At 38.8% G+C, this 17,517-nt stretch overlaps 1 protein-coding gene across 1 annotated transcript in view; it reads right to left on the bottom strand.

Moving 5' to 3' along the window:
* Positions 1-17,517, bottom strand: part of LOC124711720 (RING finger and transmembrane domain-containing protein 2) — an 86,381-nt gene that overhangs the window by 24,052 nt on the left and 44,812 nt on the right. The window contains exons 3-4 of the mRNA XM_047241930.1: positions 8,538-8,654; positions 1,175-1,352 (exon numbers count right to left, since the gene is read on the bottom strand). Of these exons, the coding sequence (XP_047097886.1) occupies positions 1,175-1,352; positions 8,538-8,654 (295 nt within the window). The remainder of the gene's footprint in view (positions 1-1,174; positions 1,353-8,537; positions 8,655-17,517) is intronic.

Here is a 17,517-nt window from a genome sequence, read left to right as displayed (position 1 = left end):
CACACACACACACACACACACACACATTCTTCATCTCCACATTACTTTCCTCCCCTTCCTCCCTTTCTCCCACTCTCTGTCTTACATGTTCTAACCTCTGAATTACTTTTGTCTTGTGCAGCAGCTAAGTTACCTGCTGTAAGACCTGCCTCCCAATGTCCTACCACCCCCTCCTTGCCTCATGTGTCCTTCCGTCCCCCCTTCCCACTTCCATCTGTCCAGGCAACTGCTCTCAATAATCTACAATCAATAATAACAAAGGAAGATCAGGGATTAACATCTTGTTGACACAGAGGTCATGGAGGCGGAATCCCCAGTCATTCTCGTTGTGACCGCAGGAGTGAGTGTATTTGGATGCCTGTGTGTGAATTTGTGTACTTTTAGCAGAAAAAGAGGAAGAGCTCAATAGCTTTTGTGATCACAGTTTTCTGTTTTGTATTTCTGCGCACCAGTCTGCTAAAGGTAAGTTGTGGCCTTTTCCTTATTTTATGTAAATTAATACATGAATCTATCATTGACCTCCTACTCGGATGTTTCCCCTTCCTCTGAGTCTCCCCTTGTCTTCAAAACAAGTGGATCCTTCTCAAACTGAGGTCTAAGTGACCTATACCTCCGTACTGGGAAGAGGATCTTTCAGTTTTCGAGGTTTCACTTTTTTCCTTTCCAGTTTAAATGTGCCTGTTGGCAGTACTTGGGAGTTTCACCTTCTGGAGGTAAGTACTGTCAGCCATTCTGTCTGTTTGTAATATTATACAAAATCAATAGCTATGTACAGAAATATTGAAGACTTAATTGTATTTATGGTTGACTCATCTCCAGAAAAATATTAAAAAGTTCATATTTTGAAACAGTTAAATATAGTGCTGCAGGAAATAACAAGAAATGATAACAGTGAAACAGAAGAATACTGCAATTGGCAATTTGGTGTAGCTGTAGGTACAAAATGAGACAACACAAAAGTGCTACACGAAACCTTGCATACTTTGTTGGGCCAAGTGATTTTGGTCTTGTTTTATTTTTCTACAACAGATGTTGGTGAATGCCTGATGGCTTCTCATTCCTACTCTTAGAAAATACCTTGCACAAATCTTATCACATGTAACTAACTTCCCAGTCTCTTGCCAAGTGGGTGGCATTACAACATAACTATTAATCAATTGAGAAGAATACATACCTGAGATAGAGCTTTTGGTCCTCAAAGAAATAATACAATCCAAGGATACAAACAAGTAAGTTTGTTACAACGAGACCAAGAGTGCCAAGGCTACGGCGAGATTGTTTCCCAATTTCTCTCCTTAGAACTGTGTTGCTATAGCATGCCGTTATTGATAAGGCCAGAAATATAAGAATGCCTGAAACAGTTCAGGCCTCAGTTAAAATACCAAATTACATGTTATTTAATACTGTCATATCTGTCAGAAATTATTTATGAATAAACATAAAATTTTGTATTACAAAAATAGTTACGTGGAGAAAGCATACACGGTGCACTAAGAGCAAAAAAATAAAATACAATGAATATGAAATTTATCCGCATCCATAGCTGAGGCTGTTAATGCCCACTTTGTGTAGTGGTCCTTGACTCTGAGGTAAGCCAGTTCAACTCTTTGTGTTGGATGAAATTTTCACTTGCACAGTATTTGGGCGGCAAGGGGAGGAGAGGTGGTGGTGCAAATTTCCCGATTGCCAGTCTTTGTGCCAATGTCTTGGATTAAATTTCAAACCTTTCTGCAGTGTCTCATGAAGTGAGGGCATGTGACACTGTTGACAATAATCCATCCATCGTACGGAGAAGTAGAGTGTAGCAGCCCCCTTTGTGCTATTCATGAGGAGTAGGCTATGTGCTGGCACTGGGTTCGACCCTCTCCCTTCCTTTCATCCATCACGACACAAACCCAACACTACACTGTACAAATACTCATCACAGTCATCCACAAGACACGGATACATGCTTGACACTTTGTAACAGGTTGGAGGAAGGCAATGCACACCACCTCCACTAAGGGTTTTCTGTGAGTGGCAGTGACAGGATTCCTACATCTGCTCACCCCCTCATATCCTGAGTATGGGACTGTTTTAAGTACTGTTATATGAAATTTACTCAAAAAATTACACCCCACCAAATAACATATATATTAAAAAACTAATAAAAAATAACAGTGAATGCTTCTACTCTAATGTTATGTGCAATAAAATGTGTGTTCATTATTAGTCATTTTAAGCCATCTGCAGGAAGGAACAAGACCTCCCTACACACTATGTGACCAAAAGTATCCGGAGACCTGGCTGAAAATGACTTACAAGTTCGTGGCACCCTCCACCGGTAATGCTGGAATTCAATATGGTGTTCGACCACCCTTAGCCTTGATGACAGCTTCCACTCTTGCAGGCTTACATTCAATCAGATGCTCAAAGGTTTCTTGGGGAATGGCAGCCCATTCTTCATTGACTGCTGCACTGAGGAGAGGTATTGATGTCGATCGGTGAGGCCTGGCACGAAGTCGGCTTTCCAAAACATCCCAAAGGTGTCCTATAGGATTCAGGTCAAGACACTGTGCAGGCCAGTCCATGGTTATTGTCGTGTAAACACTCCACCACAGGCCGTGCATTATGAACCGGTGCACAACCATGTTGAAAGATGCAATCGCCATTCCCAAATTACTCTTCAACAATGGGAAGCAAGAAGGTGCTTAAAACATCATTGTAGGCCTGTGCTGTGATAGTACCACGCAAAATGACAAGGGGTGCAAGCCCCCTCCATGGAAAACACAACCACACCATAACATCACTGCCTCCGAACTTTACTGTTGGCACTACACACACTGGCAGATGACGTTCACTGGGCATTCGCCATACCCACACCCTTCCATCAGATCGCCACATTATGTACCGTGATTCGCCATGCCACACTACGTTTTTCCACTGTTCAATCATCCAATGATTACATTCCTTACACCAAGCAAAGCACCGTTTGGCATTTGCCGGCATGATGTGTGGCTTATGAGCAGCTGCTTGACCATGAAAGTCAAGTTTTCTCACCTCCGCGTAACTGTCATAGTACCTGCAGAGGATCCTGATGCAGTTTGGAATTCCTTTGTGATAGTCTGGATAGATGTCTCCCTATTACACATTACAACCCTCTTCAACTGTCGGCAGTCTCTGTCAGTCAACAGATGAGGTTGGTCTGTATGTTTTTGTGCTGTATGTGTCCCTAGGAGTATTTAGGAGTGTGGAAATCTCGCGTACAGACATATGACACAAGCGAGACCCAATCACCTGACCACGTTCAAAGTCCGTGAGTTCTGTGGAGCACCCCATTCTGCTCTCTCACGATGTCTAATGACTACTGAGGTCGCTGATATGGAGTACCTGGCACTAGATGGCAGCACAATACAGATACTTTTGACCACATAGTGTATTTTTCAATGCATTACAGTCTCTAGTTAAATGCACTGAAATTGCTCCTGTCTGTTTTCTAATGTCATCTACCCACCATCCATTAAGTCATAGTCTCAGAGTTTTCATATCTCTTGGAATCCAATAAAGAGCTATCTTGGTCCTCTACCACACATTCCTGTGGATACACCATCTAATCAAAGCATCCGGAAACCTATTAGTGGACATTAGTATAGTGTGTCTTCACTCTTCACCTTTATGATGGCTCGAGCTCTGCAACGCAATGTCTGAATGTCACTGGAAGGATGGCAGTCCACACTTCTCCAACAGCCGAAACCAGAGAAGATAATGATGTTGGATGCTGAGGTCCACAGTGAAGTCAATGTTCCAACTCATCCCAAAGGAGTTTAACTGGGGTCAGGTAGGGACTCTGGGTAGACCAATCTATTTAAGGAATGTTGTTATCCACAAACAATTGCCTCACAGAAACTGTTTTATGACAGAGTGCACTGTCATGCTGATACACATACACTTATCACCTCTGAACCATCCCGTTACTGTAAGCAGTACACAATGCTGCAAAATGTGTTCCTATCACATCAAATTAAGCATTTTCTTATGCACCATACCCTAAAAATGACTAACACCTCATACCGTACCACCACTTCCTCCATACTTCACTGCTGGTACTATGCATGATGGCAGGCAATAATCTCCAGGTATTTATCAAATCAAAACCTTTCCATGGAATTGCCACAGGGTGTGTGGGTGGTCACTCCAAATCATTTGTTTTCAGTCATCCTCTGTCCAATGGCATTGCTCTTTACATCAACTCATGCAATGCTTAGCACTGACTACAGAAATGTGTAGCTTAAGAGGAGCTGCTCAACCTTTGTATCCTATTCTTTTAACTCCATACACAAAATCATTGTACTAGCTGGATTGCTGGTAGCACTTTGGAACTCACAAGTGATTCCCTCCTCTGATTTCATGTCATTTTTTTACAACCACCCTCTGCAATGCTTGACAGTACATGCCCATCAGCACGAGGTCTCCCTGGCCTCGATTTAGCTGTAGTGATTCCTTCGTATTTCCACTTCACAACCACCACAATAGCTGACTTAGGCAGCTTTAGAAGGGCTGAAACGTCCCTGATGAATTTGTCACTCAGGTGACGTCCAACAACTAATCCACATTCAAAGTCACCGAGCTATCCTGCCCGACCTACTCTGCTGTTAACTGCTGCTCTGCTGACAGCACATTTATCCTACCACCTCTTTTACTGGCAGGTCTGCCTCTTGTGACATCTACTATTCAATTCCACATTACATAGGGGTGTCCAGACACTTATGATCAAATTATGTGTAAGTCCTGAAAGCCTCCATTCCATTTTCTTTAAATTCACCATTACATACTCCCCTCCTGTTTGTTCCCTGATGCATCTATGTGTTTTCTTGTTTCTCCCAGTAACTCCCAATGAGCATCTCTCTCCTCCAATCACTGAGCAACCCTCAAGTTTGTAACTGTTTTTTCACATTAAAAATCCCTGTCTCAGTGCCATCAATCAGAATTAGTAATACACAATGATTGTAAACTTTCATTTTCACACACATTATCAAGCCTAGTTTTGACAAACTTTATGAAAAGTACTCCAGGTCAGTTCCACTCTTCTGTTTGTTACTCTCCCTGTTCATCTTTTCTATGTCTTCAGTGACTCTAAATAAAGAAAAGCCCCATTATAACATTTATGACTTCTTTATTAATTTGTATCACCATATTTTTTGTACACTAGTTGTGCAGTGTTTTGTCTTATTAAAATTACCTTCAGGACTAGTTTAAAACCTATTCTAATAAGATACACGATTTATTGTTGAAGTTTATCTGTACAAGACATAAATAATACAATGCCATCCCTGAACAAAGGTACTTCAGATATTCCATGAACATATATTCCTCAATTTTCCCAGTTATGGAAGTGAAAACATCCTTTAGGACTGATAATTGCAGTGTTAGTGATATAGACTCTCTTTGCTTGAATACTCTTTCAATTCTGAATTTACCACTAACGTGAGGTATAACAGAGACTGTAAAACCGACTACATACAAATTTTTCAATATACTAGTATAAGTTAATTTAACACCTTGTTTCTCACAGAATGTTAGTATACATTTTTTGAAGCCAAGTCACAAGCTTTCTCAGAATCTAAGAATTCCAGAAAAAGTGCTAATACAGTGTCACTATACATTCCATTAAATCGTTCACAACTTGCAAATAGTCCATTGTGCTTCATCCATTTCTAAAGCCATCTCATTCGTTTGTATGATTAAGATGCGATGTTTTCTCTATAAAGTCTGTGTTAATTTTAGAGTATTTTGTCTGCCTTCTTTCTCGTTAAGTAGTCCGCCCCGGTAGCTGAGTGGTCAGCGCGACGCACTGTCAATCCTAAGGGCCCGGGTTCGATTCCCGGCTGGGTCGGAAATTTTCTCCGCTCAGGGACTGGGTGTTGTGTTGTCCTAATCATCATCATTTCATCCCCATTGACACGCAGGTCGCCGAAGTGGCGTCAAATCGAAAGACCTGCACCAGGAGAACGGTCTACCCGACGGGAGGGCCTAGCCGTACGACATTTCCATTTCTTGTTAAGTAGAATAAAGACACTATCTCAGTTTCAGGAATTGTCTTCTCCGCAGACATTCTGTAAATAATTTCATAAGTTTCTTTCATATTTCTTTGACTGAATGTAATTACTTATATTGGAACATTCTCTCCAGGTACCTTTATTTTCTGCATACTTCCAGTAGCTTTTTACATTCCAGCAGTATTACTTCTTCAATATCATTATTTGATAAATGCGCTTCTGATTCACCTCTTGGACCACAGAATTTTTTTCCAATCTGCAAATGTGGGCACAACGTTCTCTCTACTGTTAAATACTGCATCATCATTCATCTAAATGATAAAATGATGTCTACACATCACAGCTTTCTCTTTTATAATTTTTTCAAGTTTTCTCAGCTTATTTATTGTGGACACTTCCAACACTTGTATAAGTCCCACAATATTTCATTGAAGAACTATTCAACACCTACGGGTGGTTACAGTAGTTATTGCTGCAAGATGCAACTGGTGGTACACGTGCTCTGCCTCGCGAAAATCACCAGTCATGTCTTGCAGCAATAACTACTGTAAACATCTACATGTGATGAACAGTTGCTTCGATGAAATGTTGTGGGACTTACACAACGTTATCCATGCCAAATTTGAGAAGTGTACTTGCAGTTTATTTTCTGTTTTTTCATACTTTTAATATTTTGACTTAATCCCTTACTACATTTTTACTGTTGCTTTCTGCATTCCCTTGACACAATTCCTGAATAGTTTTGTTTAATGCAGCCTATTCCATCATGGTCCTATTATTATCTACTTAGAACTCTAACCTTATTTTTCTTTTGCTATCTTTTTACCTGCAATATATTTTGATCTTTCCACAAGTATGTTTGTTGAATGATTGTCCATTTCATCTACGGCTGGACTAGTTTTATTATTCAACATGTTGAACTTGCTGTTTAACTTAGTCTGGTATCTTTCCTATTCTTAAATAAATTTTTTGACTTCTTGGCTAATGAGTCTGCTCTTTCTAGCTTTGGATCTTTCTCTTTTTAATTTACTGAGAAGAATTCTTTTACAGTTACATCGGAAGTTAAATTGTGTGAAGTATTTTACTACAGATTTCTGCCAAAAGTTTGATCTCTGTGAAGTCTCAATACTTTCTGAAGCCCTCACCTTCAACCCAAAACCTCAATTCAACCATACTTCCCATATCATCCAAAGTAGTGTTCCGCATCCCACATGTTATATATCAGCTATGTGATTACTGCATAGCAATCTGTGTGTGCATGAGAAGTAATCACGTGTCCGCCACTTGCATGAATGGTCACAGCCAAAATGTGGCAAGCCACTAACTCTAGCATCCAGCTGCTCGACATGATGTGCACCACAACAGAAATGTTTTCAACAGCTGCTTCACTACATGGACCAATTGGATATTCTCTTCCAGCACAAGTTTCTCTGAACTATGCAGGCAGTTCCTTCTCGCACTACTCTTCTCCCCCCCCCCCCCCCCCCCACCCCCAACTTCTCTCCCTCTCTCTCTCTCTCTCTCTCTCTCTCTCTCTCTCTCTCTCCAGGCCTCTGCCCCCTTTTCGCCAGCTCACAGCCATTCCCCTTATTCTCTCCCCTTCCTGTCTCCCTCTTCATCACCACCTTTTCCTCTCCTCCCCTCTCTATCTATTTCCCTTACATGCACTACCCTCAAAGCGCTTTTTGTCATTTCGTGCAGGCTCCGAGTCACCTGCCTCACACTACCTGCTACCCCGTCCTTACCTCATGCATCCTTTCCTACCCACTTTCCACCTCCACCTATGCAGACAACTACTTTCGATAATCAATATGCAATAATCAACATCGCTGCTACCACAAGTGTGTATTTTTGGGTGCCTGTAAGGTAGTGTGTGATTGTGGGTACTTTTACTAGAAAAAGAGCACTGCTCAAAAGCAAGTATTAATTGTTTTCTATTACATGTTTCTGTGCACCATACACCATTCCTCTATATGTAAGTGGTTGTCTTCCCCTTATATTGCATCTTTTACAGTGGATAAAATATGAAGATACCTGGCAGTAAACTGAGAAGCATGTAGTTCACAATGATGGTAAGCAAAACAACGAAGTGGCAGTAGTTAGTTTACAGTACATAAAGTAACAATAGCCTCAAGATCTGAATGGAAAAAAAGGGGGGAGAATGCCTAAAGTCTGATGGAACAATTAGTTTTATCTCAAGCCTGTCGATAATTACTACATCCCCATTCACAGCAAGCATCTCAATTTGATAGCATATAGATTTTCTTCTAAGCTTTTCTAATCCTTTCATTGTCAAACAGAATTTATATTCTCTTGTTCATCTTTTCAACATTACAATAAATTCCACTGACAAAAAAGTCTTCATTAACACTATTTTCAGTACATTTACACACACAAAATGCTTATCATAATGACAGAAACATTCTATATGTGAATACAAACACAATGACATGATCAATAAAATTTCAACGTATAATCTTTTATCGGCAGTCCAAGTATTACCTGCTCGATGATCATATAATCCTTTTGCGCAGAGTATCAGGACAAATGGAATGTATTTTTGTAGAATGGATAGGAACTCTCTTGTTTCTGGACTCTGTCGCAATATTTCAGCAGGCCCTGGAAAAAAATGGGGGGAGTTAATGTAGGAGAAATTTTTCCAATCTTCTGAATCTAATGTGACAATACAGCAAATGAAGACAGTTTTAAAAATACAACAATGCATCAACAAAGAAGCTCAGTTCATAATTAATTACTATAAACAATGAAGACCCCCCCGTGAACCATGGACCTTGGTGTTGGTGGGGACGCTTGCGTGCCTCATCGATACAGACGGTGGTACCATAGGTGCAATCACAACGGAGGAGTATCTGTTGAGAGGCCAGACAAACACGTGGTTCCTGAAGAGGGGCAGCAGCCTATTTGCAGCGGCAACAGTCTGGATGATTGACTGATCTGGCCTTGTAATATCAACCAAAGCAGCTTTGCTGTGCAGCTTTACTGTATGGTTAAATGATGATGGCGTCCTCTTGGGTAAAATATTCCGGAGGTAAAATAGTCCCCCATTCGGATCTCCGGACAGGGACTACTCAAGAGGACATCGTTATCAGGAGAAAGAAAACTGGTGTACAACAAATCGGAGCGTGCAATGTCAGATCCCTTAATAGGACAGGTAAGTCAGAAAATTTAAAAAGGGAAATGGATATAGTACAGTTAGATATAGTGGGAATTAGTGAAGTTAAGTGGCAAGAGGAACAAGACTTCTAGTCAAGTGAATACAGGGTTATAAATACAAAATCTAATTACAGCAATGCAGGAGTAGGTTTAATAATGAATAAAAAAATTGTAACAAGGATAAGCTACTACGAACAGCATATTGAACACATTATTGTAGCCAAGATAGACACGAAGCCCAGGCGTACCACAGTAGTACAAGTTTATATGTCAACTAGCTCCGCAGATGATGAAGATATTGGAGAAATGTATGATGCAATGAAAGAAATTATTCAGATAGTCAAGGGAGACGAAAATTTAGTAGTCATGGGTGACTGAAATTCCAGAGTAGGAAATGTGAGAGAAGGAAACATAGTGGGTGAATAAGGATTGAGGATAAGGAACAAAAGGGGAAGCTGCCTGGTAAAATTTTGCACAGAGCATAACTTACCCATAGCTAACACTTGGTTTAAGAATCATGAAAGAAGGTTGTATACGTAGAAGAGGCCTGGAGACACTGGAAGGTTTCAGACAAATTATATAATGGCAAGACAGATATTTAGGAACAAGATTTTAAATTGAAAGATATTTCCAGGGGGCAGATGTGGACACTGACCACAATTTATTGGTTATGAACTGTAGATTAAAACTGAAGAAACTGCAAAAAGGTGTGAATTTACGGAGATGGGACCTGGATAAACTGACAGAACCAGACATTGTAGAGAGTTTCAGAGAGAGCATTATGAAATGATTGACAAGAACAGGGGAAAGAAAGACAGTTTAAGAAGAATGGGTAGCTTTCAGAGATCAAATAGTGAAGGCAGCAGAGGATCAAGTATGTAAAAAAACAAGGGCCAGCAGAAATCCTTGGGTAAAAGAATAGATACTGAATTTCACTGATGAAAGGACGAAATATAAAACTGCAGTACATGAAGCAGGCGAAAAGGAATACAAATGTCTCAAAAATGAGATCGACGGGAAGTGCAAAATGGCTAAGCAGGGATGACTAAAGGACAAATGTAAGGATGTAGAAGCATGAATCACTAGGGGTAAGATACATATTGCCTACAGGAAAATTAAAGAGACCTTCAGAGAAAAGAGAACCACCTGTATGAATATCTAGAGCTCTGATGGAAAACCCGTCCTACGCAAAGAAGGTAAAGCAAAAAGGTGGAAGTAGTATATAGAGGGTCTATACAAGGGCAATGTACTAGAGGGAAATATTATAGAAATGGGAGAGGACATAAATGAAGATAAGATCAGAGATATGGTGCTGTGTGAAGAATTTGACATAGCACTGAAAGACCTAAGTCGAAACAAGGCCCCAGGAGTAGATGACATTACATTAGAACTACTGATAGCCTTGGGAGAGCCAGTCCTGACGAAACTCTACCATCTGGTGAGTAAGATGTATGAGGCAGGCAAAATACCCTCAGACTTCAAGAAGAATTTAATAATTCCAATCCCAAAGAAATCTGGTGCTGACAGATGTGAAAATTACCGAACTATCAGTTTAATAAGCCACGGCTGCAAAATACTAACAAGAATTCTTTATTGATTGGCGACTCCATGGAGTGCTGTGTGCCCAACGACCATATATGTTAAATTAAAAGGAAGGTCAGCGTTGGTTGTAATATTGATGTTTTATTAATAGCAGAATCGATTTTCGATCACATAGTGATCATCTTTGGTGCTGGAAGTTAATATTTTTTTAAATTTTTATTTTATTTAATTTTTTTTTACATAGCAATCAGTGAGTAAAAACAAAAAGCACAAATACACCTGAGTATAAACCAACTGTTCGAAAGAACATACCTGTACACATTAAACTCAGACACTGGTATCAAGTTATCAATAACCAAAACTGAGAAGCGATCACTATAACTGAAGCCGCTGTTTACATCACCTATACAGCAGACCTCGGTGTGACAGGGTCTTGGAACGCCCTCTATGTGGCGTGTGTCACGTGAAGACTTAACAATTCTTTATTTGCCAAGAGATTACCACCAAATCATTAATTAAATATTTCAATTTTAAAATTGTACATTAAAAAACGCACAGCAAGAAAAAGACAGGGGGGTAATGCACATCTTGCCAACATATGCTGACATGTTATTTTCAAACAACTTAAAAAACATGCCAGAATAAAAACCAACAGGGTAAGTTATATGCTGTAAAATTACAGGACTAGGAAAGAAGAAAAATATACAAATAACGTAACATCAAATATAACAGAATTTGTTACAACACAGTAACTGCCAACTGGTGTAGGGAGTCAGAGATATAAGGTTCTTAATTTATGTAAAATATTACATTGAAACCAATAAGTCAAATACATAAATGTAATTATACCTTGTAAGTCACAATATAGCATTTCAGAATGCCATGAACAACGTGATGAAACACACATCTCATTTATCCCGTTAGGGCATGTGAGCACTTTATATAAATTAAAAAGTCATCATAATTATGAAAGCAGAATGTTTTAAAAGCACATTGTGGATGCAGAGATCGTTTAGCGCATTCATGAGTGAAAACTACTGTTACAAATTACAAAGAATAAATTATATGTTGGATAGAGACAAAATACGCTAGCTTAGTAGATACCTCCACTATCACACCTGTTATTTATAGAAAAATTTATCATATGATACAAACAGAACTTGGGTATAAGGAAACAGTGTTCTCTTTAAAGCATAAAAGCTTTGCCCCAAATAAATACATTGCACTCAAGTTATACTTTTTTTTTTTTTTTTGCACAAGCACTGGGTCAGAACCTATCATACCTCTACAGTTGATAGAACAGAAATGAAAACTGTCAAGCAAACGGTTTTTGATACTCATATAAAGGAGATAATTTTATTACATGTCTTATAGCAGCAATGGGACCCCTTATAACATAAAAGTTAATTTTTAAAAAACCATATATCCAAAATAGGCCATAACAATTAATCTAAAATGCAAGTACTGGATAAATGGTAATATACATCGTATATCAAGAAAAAACATCATAAGGTGCGAAAAGTAACAGTACAAATTATTTCCAAAAAATACATCGCACTGTAGTTAATTAGAGCCAGATCACGCACATTTTCCCAATTACTAAAGCAATTACAATGTAGTGACAAACTAGCAATTTAAATAATTACAAAAAAGCGATGAGGGTTTGATTCCTTGTCTATTGGGAAACCATATAGATTGTCATAACCGAATGCTTAATGTGTTGTGTGCATGGATTTTTGTTAGAGACCTGTTATGACTGTCGGTTATGTAACCTGACCACCAGTTAACAGAGGTTATTACAAAACCAGTGCTAAAAGTACCAGCCATTTAATCTCAATAAAGAACCTCAAAAATGCTGTACATTAAAATATGTTAGCTAACGAAAATTATGGGTAATACGCGGTTCAGATAACTGATTCACACGTATTATCTAGTATGTGAGAACAACGTTAACATAATAAAATACTGTAATGCAGTTATGAGATATATACACATGAGCTGTATCGGAACCCTTATTACAACATTTTAATGTAAACAAATTCAAACGGCAAAGGAATTAAAAGGATACATAAAATAATTACATATAAGTGAAAATAGTTACAATTTACTTCGTGTAAGTGCCTCAGAGATGTCGACTACATCGAAAACTATGTTCCAATAGGCATCCTAAACTTCCAGAATTGAAAGAACAAAATGGAGAATACTATTTTTAAAAACTAAATTAGTAAACTTTATTGGTGCAAACCAGAACATGTGTGTCTAAGCAGTAAGATAGGTAAAATAGAAACTAACGTACGTGTTCTCGTAATGACTTTGAGTGAAACGTTGTATAAGAGGGATTTACAAGCGATTGATTTTGGATCGCCAATTGTCATGACTGGCCATTAGTTGACAGCTTTTTTACACAGGAAAGCAGGGAATCACTCCCAAGAGTGTGTACTTCTCGAAATCATTTGTTCATTAAGTAACGCTATATTTGGAGATTTATGATGGCAAAAAATCTCCATCACTTCCATAAGGTCGAGAAAGTGTCCCTTTTCACCCTTATGCAACAACTTCAATGGAGACGTCAAATTTGGGGTTGTATGTCCAGCCGTTGTAAGAGTCAAGGTGCATGAAAGGGAAGCAGTGGTTGGGAGCAAGACAGGGTTGTAGCCTACTCCTGATGTTATTCAATCTGATTGCTACATAAAAATTTTTAACTTCCAGCACCGAAGATGATCACTATGTGATCGTAAATCGATTCTGCTACTAATGAAACATCAATATTATGACCAACACAGACCTTCCTTTTAATTTAACAAATTCTTTACAGACAAATGGAAAAACTGGTAAAAGCCGACCTCGGGGAAGATTAGTTTGGATTCTGGAGAAATGTTGGAACATGTGAGGCAATACTGACCCTACAACTTATGTTTGAAGATAGATTAAGGAAAGGTAAACCCACATTTGTAGCATTTGTAGACTTAGAGAAAGCTTTTGACAATGTTGACTGGAATACTCTCTTTCAAATTCTGAAGGTGGCAGGGGTAAAATACCGGGAGCGAAAGGCTATTTACAATTTATACAGGGACCAGAAAGCCGTTGTAAGAGTCGAGGTGCACGAAAGCGAAGCAGTGGTTGGGAGCGAGACAGAGTTGTAGCCTATCACTGATGTTATTCAATCTGCATATTGAGCTAGCAATAAAGGGAAAAAAAGAAAAATTTGGAGTAAGAATTAAAATCCATAGACAAGAAATAAAAACTTTGTAATTCTGTCAGAGACAGCAAAAGACCTGCTGAAGGAGCAGCTGAACAGAATGGACAGCGTCTTGAAAGGAGGATATAAGATGAACATCAACAAAAGCAAAACGAGGATAACGGAATGTAGTCGAATTAAATCGGGTGATGCTGCGGGAATTAGATTAGGAAATGAGACACTTAAAGTAGTAAGTGAGTTTTGCTATTTGGGGAGCAAACTAACTGATGATGGTTGAAGTAGAGAGGATATAAAATGTAGACTGGCAATGGCAAGGAAAGCGTTTCTGAAGAAGAGAAATTTGTTAACATCGAGTATAGATTTAAGTGTCAGGAAGTCATTTCTGAAAGTATTTGTATGGAGTGTAGCCATGTATGGAAGTGAAACGTGGACTATAAATAATTTAGACAAGAAGAGAATAGAAGCTTTCGAAATGTGGTGTTACAGAAAAATGCTGAAAATTAGATGGGTAGATCATGTAGCTAATGAGGAGATACTGAACAGAATTGGGGAGAAGAGGAGTTTGTGACACAACTTGACTAGAAGAAGGGATCAGGTGTCTCAAGGGATCATCAATTCAGTATTGGAGGGAAGTGTGGAGGGTAAAAATTGTAGAGGGAAACCAAGAGATGAATACACTAAGCAGATTCAGAAGGATGTAGGCTGCAGTAATTATTCGGAAATGAAGAGGCTTGCACAGGATAGAGTAGCATGGAGAGCTGCATCAAACCAGTCTCTGGACTGAAGACCACAGCAACAGCAACAGCAACAAGAACAACAACAATGAAAAGCAACAGAAAGAGAGAGAGCTATGTAAGAATGTGAGCAACAAGTAAACACACGCACCTACTGCATCACAGCAACATTGTCTGAACTATATCTCAAAATTTTCACTAGATGCGGTAAACAAAAGGAAAGAAAAGGGTAGATAGTATAATTTACAAAAGGCAAAAAATAAATTCTAATAACAACTATGTTTACAGCACTGTTGACAAAGTTGATCAGATGACTGCTCCCCTCCATTTTGTGTCGTGTAGCAATTTTTTGGGGGACTCTCTTCCCTTTCCAAAAGGAAAAATCTCCATTGCCCTAAAAATAGTGATCATAATCATTAGCAAGAGTCAATAATCTCCCGCCATAAACTGTTCTCGCAGATGAGAACACTTTCCCACTTTCCAACACTTCCTAATACAATTTCTTCTTATGTGCTTTGTTATAAAGAACCTCCTCTCTACAAAATGAGTGAAAATGTCAATACGCATTACATGTGAGACAAGAAAGACATCCACTACAGCTTTTAAAAAATCTGTTATTAGTGCAAAGAAGTGTGAAGTATGGTAGTGTCAACCCACATCCCACATAGCTTAAATGGTTCAGAAACAGGTTTATTTATAAAATGAAATGAAGGCAGGTATCATTATGTAATATTTGTCACAAACAAACCTTTTATGCTGGAATTTTCCATTACTAATTTCCCTGGTAATTTTAATTCTGAAAATATTATCTGCTTGCTCCAGGTACAAACACACACACACACACACACACACACACACACACACACACACACACACACACCTGTTATTCTCTGTATATGCCAACAGAATGTGCGATTTTAATCCAACCAAATTATGAGCCAGTAGATCAGTTAGTTAACAGCTGGATCAACAATGAAAACCTGAACCCATTCCAAAATATACTACAGTCTTTCTTTTACAATATCAGAGTTAATTATTCTCACTTGTATGTTTTTTTAACAAATACAATTCCCTTCAAAACCAGTAGGTCATGTCATAGTCACAATCTGAGGTCTAACACTTGCAAAGCAGCCAAACAAACTTCATCCTTACATATCATCATCATCTACATGGATATTCTGCAAATCACATTTAAGTGCCTGGCAGAGGGTTCATCGAACCACCTTCACAATTCTCTATTATTTGAATCTCGTATAGCGCATGGAAAGAACGAACACCTGTATCTTTCCATAGAGCTCCAATTTCCCATATTTTATCGTGGTGATCGTTTCTCCCTATGTAGGTCGGTGTCAAAATATTTTCACATTCGGAGGAGAAAGTTGGTGATTGGAATTTCATGGGAAGTTTCCGTTGCAACAAAAAATGCCTTTCTTTTAATGATGTCCAGCCTAAATCCTGCATCATTTCTGTGACAGTTTCTCCCATATTTTGCGATAATACAAAACGAGCTACCCTTCTTTGAACTTTTTTGATGTATTCTGTCAGTCCTATCTGGTAAGGACCCCACACTGCGCAGCAGTATTCTAAAAGAGGACGGACAAGTGTAGTGTAGGTAGTCTCCTTAGTAGATCTGTTACATTTTCTAAGTGTCCTGCCAATAAAATGCAGTCTTTGGTTAGCCTTTCCCACAACATTTTCTGCGTGTTCCTTCCAATTTAAGTTGTTCGTAATTGTAATACCTAGGTATTTAGTTGAATTTACGGCTTTTAGATTAGACTGATTTATCATGTAACCGAAGTTTAACGGATTCTTTTTAGCATTCATGTGAGTGAACTCACATTTTTCGTTATTTAGGGTCAACTGCAAATTTTAGCACCATTCAGATATCTTTTCTAAATCGTTTTGCAGTTTGTTTTGATCTTCTGATGACTTTACTAGTCGATAAATGACAGCGTCATCTGCAACCAACCTAAGACGGCTGTTCAGATTGTCTCCCAAATCATTTATATAGATAAGGAACAGCGAAGGGCCTACAACACTACGGTGGGGAATGCCAGAAATCACTTCTGTTTTACTCAATGACTTTCCGTCAATTACTACGAACTGTGACTTCTCTGACAGGAAATCACAAATCCAGTCACATAACGGAGACGATACTCCATAAGCAAGCAATTTCACTACAAGCCGCTTGTGTGGTACAGTATCAAAAGCCTTCTGGAAATCCAGAAATATGGAAATACGTAATTGATCTGAAATCCCTTGTCAATAGCACTCAACACTTCATGTGAATAAAGAGTTAGTTGCGTTTCACAGGAACGATGTTTTCTAAACCTATGTTGACTGTGTGTCAATAGACAGTTTTCTTCGAGGTAATTCATAATATTTGAACACGATACATGTTCCAAAATCCTGCTGCATATCGGCGTTAACGATATGGGCCTGTATTTAGTGGATTACTCCTACTACCTTTCTTGAATATTGGTGATTGTTAAGTATGGAGCTGAAGCATCAGCATACTCCGAAAGGAATCTAATTGGTATACAGTCTGGACCAGAAGACTTGCTTTTATTAAGTGATTTAAGTTGCTTTACTACTCTGAGGATATTTACTTCTATGTTACTCATCTTGGCAGCTGTTCTTGATTCGAATTCTGGAATATTTACTTCGTCTTCTTTTGTGAAGGCATTTCAGAAGGCTGTGTTTAGTAACTCTTCTTTGGCAGCACTGTCTTCGACAGTATTTCCACTGCTATCAGGCGGAGGAGGCATCGATTGTTTCTTGCCACTAACATACTTCACATACGACCAGAATCTCTTTGGATTTTCTGCCAGGT

Source organism: Schistocerca piceifrons, chromosome 8 (genome assembly GCF_021461385.2).
Source record: "Schistocerca piceifrons isolate TAMUIC-IGC-003096 chromosome 8, iqSchPice1.1, whole genome shotgun sequence".
Taxonomy (NCBI): Eukaryota; Metazoa; Arthropoda; class Insecta; order Orthoptera; family Acrididae; genus Schistocerca; species Schistocerca piceifrons.
This window is presented reverse-complemented; position numbering and strand designations above follow the sequence as displayed.